At 43.0% G+C, this 10666-nt stretch overlaps 1 protein-coding gene across 3 annotated transcripts in view; it reads right to left on the bottom strand.

The window, feature by feature from the left end:
• RAB3GAP2 (RAB3 GTPase activating non-catalytic protein subunit 2) overlaps positions 1-6949 on the bottom strand; it is a 43171-nt gene extending 36222 nt beyond the window's left edge. For all 3 annotated transcript variants that reach the window (XM_021392978.1, XM_021392981.1, XM_021392979.1), the window contains exon 1: positions 6745-6949. In XM_021392978.1, the coding sequence (XP_021248653.1) occupies positions 6745-6934 (190 nt within the window). In that variant the 5' untranslated portion in view covers positions 6935-6949. The remainder of the gene's footprint in view (positions 1-6744) is intronic.

The raw sequence follows: 10666 nt of genomic DNA, 5'->3' as shown, positions 1-10666 counted from the left end.
TCCAGCCTGTCCAGGTCCCTCTGGATGGCTTCCCTTCCTTCCCATGTATCGACTGCACCGCTCAGCTTGGTGTCATCTGCAAACTTGCTGAGGGTACACTCGATTCCATCGTCTATGTCATTGACAAAGACATTGAAGAGCACCGGTCCCAGGACTGAGCCTTGGGGGACACCACTCGTGACCGGCCTCCACCCTGACATAGAACCATTTATCACAACCCTTTGGCTGCGACCAGCCAACCAGTTCTTAACCCACCGAACAGTCCATCCTTCAAATCCATACCTCCCCAATTTGGAGAGAAGGATGTGATGAGGGACCCTGTCAAAGGCTTTGGAGAAGTCCAGGTAGATGACATCCATCGCCCTCCTCCCATCCACCGATGCCGTCACTTCATTGTAGAAGGCCACCAGATTGGTCAGGCAAGATCTGCCCTTGGTGAAGCCATGCTGGCTGTCTCAGATCACCTCCTTGTCACGTATGTGCCTTAACATGTCTTCTAGGAGGATCTGCTCCATGATCTTCCCAGGCACAGAGGTGAGGCTCACCAGCCTGTAGTTCTCCAGGTCATCCTTTCTCCCCTTCTTAAAAATGGGAGTAATGTTTCCCTTTCTCCAGTCACCGGGGACTTCACCGGACAGCCATGATTTTTCAAATATGATGGAGAGCGGCTTGGCAACCACATCAGCCGTCTCTCTCAGAACCCTAGGATGGATGTCATCCAGCCCCATGGACTTCCACACATTCAGTTTCATGAGGAGGTCTCGAACTTGTTCCACTGTTACAGATCATATCCAAAGATTACTTATGCACATGTGCTAAGTAGTAAAGGATGCACATCTCCTGCAATGAGCAAGTTCAGTATAATTCTGAACCACCACCACCACTGAAAGCCTCAATACGACTACAGGCATCACTGTAATAGCTTAAAAAAACAAGTACAGATATTCACATTGATGTTAGTGCTTCAGATTTCATTAGACTTCAAGCATTTTCTGAGGAGTTCTTTTAAGAGTTTCATTAACTGACGTCATGGCTGCATGGACCTTAACAAGTTTAAGCATCTCATCTCAATCTAGTTTAAATTTAGTTATAATCAAGCAAGGTTCAGCCATTTTGGATGGCCAAACAGCATGAACAAGAATGTTTATATCAAGAACACTCTATTTCTCTAAAAACCCCGGCTACTTTAACAACAAAAAAACTAAACTAGAAAACAAAACAGAAATACAAATCTATACTCTGTTTATGCAGATTTTTTAAGCTTTTGTACAGTTAATGAAGAAAAACAACTCTACAAATATTTTAGTTTAAGAAAGAAGCATTCCACCAACGCTGTTAAGAAGGTGTTTCACAAGACTGGGCATGACAAACTATCCAATACACGAATAATCTTTGTTAAAATTGAAACCTCTCCACCATCTATGAAATGGGTGAGTCAGCCAGCTTACTGCACCATCGCCAATGCAGAGCTGGCTGCACAGTTATCTCAAGAGGTCTACCTATGTAAAAGCAAGGGTAGAAGCCTCATCTTGCATTTGAGCTTAAGACTTTCCAGTGTACAAATAGATAAAGGAGAATTACGACAAATGCTGTTGAATATAAACTGCAAGAAGAAAGCAGAAACCAACTCAGTATTTAGTTTAAGGTAGCTAGCCAAGTCTCCTTTCTATATACTTCATGCAGAAAACTGTCAGTGAGTCACAATCCAGAGAGTCAAAACTGCCACACCAAGAAGCACCGCTGGGGCCAATGCAATGCCCACAGCACAGAACAGACCAACTATTCCAGCAAAACTCCGCCACATCCATCCTGAGACTCAACACCCACCATAGAACACTTACCGTGACAATTCCTGCAGCCTTTATGTGCACAGTTGCACTGTGTTGCCATCATCTCTCAAATGAATCTACATAGATCGGAAATCCAGATACACCAAACGGAAAATCTGAGGTAATGGTGAGGCATCCATCATTCCACTGGTGAAGCTGCAGAGATCTCTCGCAGCTGTGACCTGCTCTGCAAGGCCAGCACATCCTCCAGCTTACAGCCATTACAAGCTTACTCCTTCCTATCCACCCAGCATTATACAGTCTGCCCCGCGTGCTTTAATTATATGCATTTCTCAAGCCCCTGTATGTATTCTTTCCACTCTTCCAGGCATTAATTCTGGAAAAACAGTGCCCCTATCCATATCAAGAACTTCACCTATGCAACACAATTGAAATAGCGAATAAAGCAGGGTACTAAACAACAAGTAATTCATTTCAGAAATAATGGAGAGAGAACGAACAGAGGGGCACACCTGTAATACTGCACACAGCAACAGCACAGCATCATTCATTAGTGTGAATGCGTCACAAAATATCCCACAGAAGAACACATGTTGAAAACTGGACCCCAAAGCTATAGTGGTCAGACTACCCCTACATATATGGATTTATGACTTTAAACCAAGTTCATATATTTTTTTTTTAAATGAGATAAATGTTAATAAAATGTACAGTATTCTGTCTTCAATATGGCTTTAGATTTTAGTCCATAAAGTATCGAGCTGCATCATGTAAAAATGTAATATGTACCTCCTTTTTGCATATAAAAGGATAAATGAAACCAAGTCAGGCACCAATCTCTTCTATGCCTTGATTTCATGTGTGGACCTTTCTGTCTTTATAATCTTTTGGCTTCTTTCCAATCTACATCTTAAGAACTTATAAAATTAACAGGTAACAATTTCTTGCACTATTATTTCAATGAAGAGTTAGATTTTTTAACCTATATATATTGATGGCTACTGATACCACCAGATAGCATAACTTGGAAGAAATACCAGCTTCTTTTCTCTTCAGGCTAAGGAATTCAAAATAACTTTTACACCTTGCTGCTATTCAGTAATCATAGGACATTTTTTTTCCCAAAGCTCCCCCTGAACTGGGGACTGTCAGACATATTGGGCTGTCTTGTCAGCGTTACTAGGAAGCCCTTTTGCAGATCTGTATTATGTTTGTTCTTTCTCATCTCGTAAGAGTAAAAAAAAAGATGGCATTCAAATTAAATTAGCTCACTAATCTGAAAAAAAACCAAAAACAGTTAATGTATTTCTTGCGGCCTTCTAAGGGAGAAAGAATTGCTCAGCTGCTTTAAACATGAAAAACAAACAAATAAACAGATTTAAAAGGTTTAAAAATGATCCGGTACTACATAGCTTTTTTAAAATAATGCTGCAAATTTCCATGGTTTACAGTCATAAATTAACTCCAAAAACAAAGTTGGAGGCAGCAGGGCAGGAAGGAAACACTGTGAAACAATATAGCACAGGAAACAAATGAAACTGATGATACAAAACACAGTGCTTCTTTATCCAAGTGCAATGCCCAGCTCAAGTTACTAGTCACAGCAAGAAAGAAGGAATGCTATCCAGTAATAGTGTTACAGCAGCAAAAAAAGAAAAATAACCAGAACAAAACAAATCAAAACACCAACAGAAGTGAAGGTTATTTGGACAAAGTACTCTGACACCACTTTGCCACGTGGGTTGAGAGCACGTCATTTCACCTGCCCTGTATCTCAAAACGTACTACTACTATGCGTGAAACATAATGAAGGCATAATCTTACGGCAAGAAATGAATCTTAAATGCATACAACACAATCTGGCGAGGGAGGATCTAATTAAAGAGGCAATACAAAAAAGTTTATTGGGAGGCTCTTCAACGGAAAATACCAAATTCAATCAGAGGCACACAGACGCACTTAAGAATCCTGTAGCTGAATGCCATTTAGAAATCAATTTTGTAATGCATTTTTTTAACCTCATTTGAAGCTCTGAAATAAAAAGCCCAGCTTTCTGTATTTTGGAATCAAATTAGTTGGTCTAGATAAAGCCAAGTGTGTTAAGCACGATTCCAAATATGTGGTTTCAAGGAAAGGGGCTGAAGAATGCTTTTCAGGATGCTGTCAATTTAACGCTGCAGGATTTTGGATAAAAGTTCCCCTACCAAGGTTAAGCTATCATTCCTACTGTAAAAAGGGGCAGAGAAGTGATACGTCATGGCTCTAGACAACATATACTGAGGTCAAAACATCAGTCTCAGTCTCTCCCTCACCCTCAGCCCCACCCCAAAGTAAGCAGCAGCATCTCAATGTTGTAGGCTGGGCCATCTACCACCCTGAAGTCACCTGCTTAGTACCACATGCAAGCATCATTGCTTGGGAACTCCCAGGGAGAAACTATTTCAGGGGATTAATGTCATTTGTGTAATGGCAGATAAACACGTTTGTGAACTATGAATATCTGCATGCCAGGCAGGTACTGAATTTTTTGTTTACTTCATATTAACATCTCCAAATCCTATCTAGCATCAGGTGCACCTAGTTACCTCAATAACCTGCTGTAATCTGGTTTGAAAGACACAGTTCAAGTTCAGCATCTGCTAGAACAGAGATATCTAACATCACTTTAAATAAACTGTAGATAAATTCCTCAAATTATAATGACAAAGAAAACCTTATGTCTTTTCTGAACTGCCACATAAGTCAGCCGCTGACTATGAAAAATAGCTGGGTTAATATGTAGGTGTAAAGAATAAAGGAAGAAAGTCAAAAACAGCAACTCAAGAGGAGCAGCGATGGCATTGTCTACGCCATCTCACCCAACATCACAAGTTTCTGAATATCCTCACAGCTCAATGACTCAGTTGCTTACACTGCAGAGTTGCAGGAAAGTAGGCAGCTAGAAACAAATGTAAAGGGAAAAAAACCTTCCATTCCACACAGCCAAATCCATTTTTTTCTAACTTAAGATACCTACACAACTTGCTTATTTCTAATGTAAGACACCACTTCAAGTTCTAACAGTGCTCCTCCTGATCAAAAATGAATGCACTGCGACGTTCTGCTCCAGTGTGGCCTGTCTGTGTGTTTATGTTAAAGTCGCTTTGAGAACTCTAACTCACTTCAAGCCAGCAGCTGCAGGATCAAAAAAATTACAGCCACAAATCCAAAAGATGTGAGTAAGTCCAAATGAATGGTACTTCGAGAAACACTCAGTTCTGACACTCGGCCTTGATGACTAAATAAGCAAATACAAAAACAGTCCCAAATACAGCCTACTCATTAAAGCGGATGAACAGCATATTCTAGAACATGCAATCTCATTGCTGCTATCATTTTTTGTGCTTCTACAACTGATGAAATGCTTCCTCTCTTTACAGCTGCCATCTGATAAATCCACACTGACAGAAGCATCCAGAAGTTACTTTACACCCATTAGTCCTGCATGTATTACCAAATGATACAGAAACAATTTAATTTCTTTAAACATACACTTCTAGAAACACAAACACGTTAAAGCCTTAAGCTTTTATCTTCAGGATTCAGCAGGCACATAACAGGATGCTAAAAGTTCCCGAATCCTTCCTTTAGACACCACTGACACTAAGAGATGAGCCATGGGGAATCTGCGTGCGTTTTCTGGAGCATCGCAGGAGTAAAATGACAAGCACTGTAGCAGAACATGACTGTTTTCTACTAGGAGTTTTGAAAAATCAAAGGTGTGTGACAATCAAGATGAGTTTCATGAAATTCTCCCAAAATTACTTTTTTCCAAGTGCACTTCAAAGATAAAGTGTATTAAATTCAACCTTAAACACAAAAAGAAGCCAACAACAAAATGCTCTTTCATACAGAAGATGAGTGGTAAATTTAACTAGTTAAAGTATACAGTATACTTTTAAATTTTTAAAGCTGCTGTACTGTCTCACCCCTTCTAGTCCCCTACCAAACCTTTAAGATTTTTTTAAATAAGCATCTCAGCATTCCCTCATTGCTCAGTCCATAGATGAGAGAACTTGAGAAGGATCCTGATCGTCTTCAAGTGCATTCCTTCCATGCTGTTGCCAGAAAGCCCAAAGAATGTGCTGAAGAGTTTGTTTGGTGGCTCAAATGAGAACAAAAGCAGCCATGAAGCAACTAGGTAGCAACACAAAGCAACAGTTAATGCCATACCACATCTCTATCTCTGTGCTGTCAGCACTGGGTTTGGGTCTGCAGTCTTACTCTGTTGGAACACAGCCCCCTCCCTGGCAAGCTTGGCTTTTTCACACTAGTTTTTGGGAAGAAATTTTTCACTCAGAGAGTGGTGAGGCACTGGCAGTGCTGGCCAGAGAAGGTGTGGTGCCCCATCCCTGGAGGTGCTCAAGGCCAGGTTGGATGGGGCCCTGGGCAGCCTGAACTGGGGGCAGCTCTGCCCATGGCTGGGGTTCGGGCTGGATGACCGCTGAGGCCCCTTCTAACCCAAACCATTCTATGATTCTGATTGTCCCGTGCTATACAAACCTGTCCTCCAGCTTCTGACTAGTTGCTGTGTGCCTTCTTTTGTTCTCACTTGAGCCACCAAACGAACTCTTCAGCACACTTTCAGCACGTTCTGCAATATCAGACATGCGCACTGGTTCATTTTAACAGACCATCCTCTGAGAGCTGCACTCCTTTAAGTAGGGCACCACAAACTTCCACCGTGAAGCCAGAGACGCGCAGTGCCCGAGGAGCTTCACGCACACCCCACAGGATGAGGACGAATACGGGAGATGGGACGGGCACCAGAAGTGCCCCGGCGGTGGGACAACAGAGCCCGCAGACGTGGCACGCCCAGCCGGCAGCCTCCTCAGCCGGGCCGGGCTGCCGCCCCACCGAGCCCCACGCCCGGGGCCGGGCCCCAGCTCCCCCTCCACCAGCGGACCGGACTCACCGCTCTCCCTGCCGGCCGCGGCGCTGCCCTGGCGGCGATGCGGGCACAGGAAGTCGCGGGCCGCCTCCAGGTCCTGGAAGCGGCCGAAAGGGACCAGGGCGCACGACATGGTGCCGCCGCGCCGCCCGACCCGGAAGCGGTCGCCGCCTTCCCTCGCAGCTGGCGCCGCGCGGCCCCGCGCAGGGCGCATGCGCGGAGGGGAGAGCCCCCTCCTCGCGGCGGCCGTCGTGTGACGCTGGTAGCCGTTGGAGGTGGTGGCTCCGGTGCCCCTGCGAGGTGGTAGTTGCGTCTTGCCCGCTCTGTGGCCCTGAGGGGACTCAGCCCCTCCGGGCGCAGTTTCACCTCGGGGCCAACTCGTTATGCAGTAATTGGCACGCGAGAGGTGCCCGAGTGCTTACTTGGTAGGGAGAAAGAGCCAGCTTCCCAGCCGCCCTGGGTCTGAAGGGAGGCGCGCTGAGGCACTGACTCGATCTCGTATTCTGAATTCTTGCACCATGGCTCTTGGTTGAATGTAACGTCCATCAGTTTGTATTCCGTCTCTGGGCACGGGCATCCTCGTGGCAGCAGCGATGAGGGTGACGAGGTAACATCAGTCTAGTGCTGACAGCTGCCCCACAGTCTCAAAAATGTTCCCCTAGGGCAAGGAGAAGGAAAGCATATGTGAGAGGAGCACCAGGGATTGCCTTTTCCATGCCTGATAGAAACTGCCCTCATCAGCGCCCCTTTACATTTATTTGTAAATAGTACCTACTTTACCGGGCAGATAGACAAAGGCAGAAATGCTGGTGCAAGCAGTCAAGCACCTTCTGAAAGTACAAGAAGTCTGAGTTTTGATCTAATGTTCCGGGTGGCCTTTAAAGACCTGCTGGGACTGAGCACATTTTTACAAAGAGAAGTTTCATTCTAAACTGGAATTGCCTCAGATTATAAACTCTAGAAAATCTCTTATCAGATTTGCACATAAACCATACTTAACTTGTCCTGACAAGTTCTAGTGTCTTCAGTTTTATTTTGTTGCAGTAATCAATCAGCCTAATAACAGTTTTGCCCTTAGCAACGGCATGTACGTTTTGTTTTTACATATAAAATTGGTGGCTCCTCGGGGAATGTGCAGGTTATACTTGAATTCAAGCAGCTGAATAATCTTGTTGCCTATTAAAAACAGAATGGCTGAATCCTGCTTTTCTCCTGAGCGGGCATAAAATTACATGCTGTGTGCCAGTGGGAACGGAGCTCTTGGAAAATAAGGTCACAGTGTGGGAAAGGTTGAAAACAACAGGGACGAAGGAATGGCTAATGACTTTGAAAACACTAATTAAACATCTGAAGTCTATGGGAAAAAGACATTTAATGATATTTTACGTGTAACATATGCAAAGTCATTAGTAATGTCAAGTGAATAAGTGAAGGGCACACAAGAAATTAAATTAAGAACATGGTTTGTCATTCTCCAGTGACACTTTTGTCACCGTATGGAAATTTCCTCCTTTTGAGACTAGCGAACAGTGTAAGATGCTGTCATATCCCTGCCTGGTTTGCTGTACACAAAGATGTCAAGTTACAAAACTGCCAAGATACTGATTAATTCATAAAATAAGGAAATGAATAATTCAGCAAATGAATTAATATTTGAAGACAGGGTTGAGCTTCGATGAACTCACATTATCACTTTGGCTACTGAATTATCTTTTGTGTGTTTGTTGTGCCTTTTTCAATACTTATTAATTTTAAAATATTCATTATAATTATATGAGAATCCATTTAAAAAATGTTGAAAAAACTCTGTCATAAATACAAACCAGCTCTTGAAGCCATTCAGATAAATGCTCAATCAACATCCAAAATTATCAATCCATTTACAGTAACAACAATACTTTACACAGTTCCTGTCATTTGGTTACCTTAATGCATTTTACAAAAAATGCACAATTAGGGCTATTAGGGTTTTTCACATGGGGAATTGAGGATAATGAAAGCTTAAGTGATTTCTCAGAGTCGGTCCAGAGATCCATGGGGTGCTGTGAGTGAAACTCTGCTTTCTTCATCATCTGTGATGATCTCCACTTGTCATTCATTCAGGCTGGTTAGCATAAATAAATGTGATTATATTATCATATGCAGAGTCTTGAATTTGGTCTTTGATAATAGGTGAAAATGAAACCGACAATTTATTTAATAGATGCATGTACATTGTCATGTCAGTTTGATACATGCAATTACCTTCTCAAACACATACATATATTGCTTCCCAGGCCTGCAGTTAGCTCTCATGGAGAGGGAGCAAGAATAATCAGCATTCAATGAAATGCAGAGAAAGCAAAGAGAATATGGACAGTCAAACGTTCATGCTTGTGCCAAATCTTCCCCTACTGCTTAATCAAAGCTAAGCGCGGTTGTGCATCCTTATGTGCCTGACTAAGCGGTGTCTCTCCTGCAGCCTCCAAACACCTCCAGTTCCCGGAGCTTCCATATAACTTGTGCTTTGTCACTCCTGAGCATTTACTCGCATGATTAAATCTTTGTATAAATTCAGGTGTATATTTGGTATATGTCATCTGAAAATACAGCCCAGAAAAAGCTCTACATCAAAAAAACAATCTGTCTTGGGATATCTGTACTTGGCCTTTGTGTCTATCCAGTGGATAGGGCCCCGAGTTCTCTGTTCAGAGCCTTCACGAGGCAGTACTGGGGCAGAGCTAAGAGCATGAAGTTTTGATAGTGCTGTCACAGGAAGAGTGTCAAGTTTAGTAAATGCTGCCTTTGACTAGCATAGGATAGAAAGATGTCTTGGAGTACTCCATATGCTGCTGATATTTCTCTCTTCCTATAAGTTCCATTTCTTGCATACAGTACAGTGCATTCGAGGTCTGGGTTTGTGAAGGGAAAACATCATACCATAGCAGTGACTTCCATTTAGTCACCAGACCAGATGTTCTGACTCACTGGACGAGCAGGAGAGGGGGGAAGATGAGAGGGCTGGGCAGCATGTCTCATCAGCTGCTCTGGGCTTGGTTAAGTCTGGATGTGAGCAATGTTTCTTCCACTTTGCATACTTAGGCAGGCCACTGTAGCAACTCCATCTGAGATTTCTCTACAAGAGCCTGTAAGACTTAATGAAATTCTGTTTGTGCCCTGCCCCAAATTCATCCTTTGCAGTTTAGGGTAGTGTGGAAGGCACAAAGATGATTGTGATTCTAACTGTACTAGAGATTTTATACACAAATCTTTACGGAGAAATGTGTTTGCCATCCTGACCTTCAATTAAAAAGATAAAATAATTGTAGATAATCTGAATCCTAAGTATATATTCCAGATTTTTATTCTGAAGTAACAAGATTTTTAAGATCATGTGGATCTTCAGTCATCATTGGATGTGATTGGTGCTGCCCATTCTGACAGCTAACTTTTCCTTTTCTTGATTTTTTGCATAAAGATATGGTTTAAGCATTGTTTCCACAGAGAGCCAAAGTACATTCCCACACAAAACTACCCACAAGGGGATGGTGAAAAGCCCTAAAGTTCTCATCCCACAGTTTCCTTTGTATTTCTGGAAGGGAGTCCTGAGATAGGAAGGATGTGTCCTGTTCTGAGACAGTATGTTTTATTCCAAAAGCCAGTTCTAGAAATGAAAGCAAACCCTGCCCGTCTGATACATCTGCCAGTTTGTAGCAGTGTGACGCACATCTGCAAAGCCCTGTGGGGTGGCAATCTGCTTTGCTCCTTTTCTTCCTCACCTTTCTGGGCCAGGCGCACACTGCCTGCCTGTTATCTCTGCCTGCAAAGGGTAGATGTTGCTATGCGACTGTGCACCAGCCACGACTGGCTCGTTTTAGAATGGAGAATTAACTAAATTAGTTCTGATGAAGCCAAGATACAGCTGAAGAGCAGAAGGAATGAAGAAAAAAAACAAGAAAAAAAGTGA

This window comes from Numida meleagris, chromosome 3 (genome assembly GCF_002078875.1).
Source record: "Numida meleagris isolate 19003 breed g44 Domestic line chromosome 3, NumMel1.0, whole genome shotgun sequence".
Lineage (NCBI taxonomy): Eukaryota > Metazoa > Chordata > Aves > Galliformes > Numididae > Numida > Numida meleagris.
This window is presented reverse-complemented; position numbering and strand designations above follow the sequence as displayed.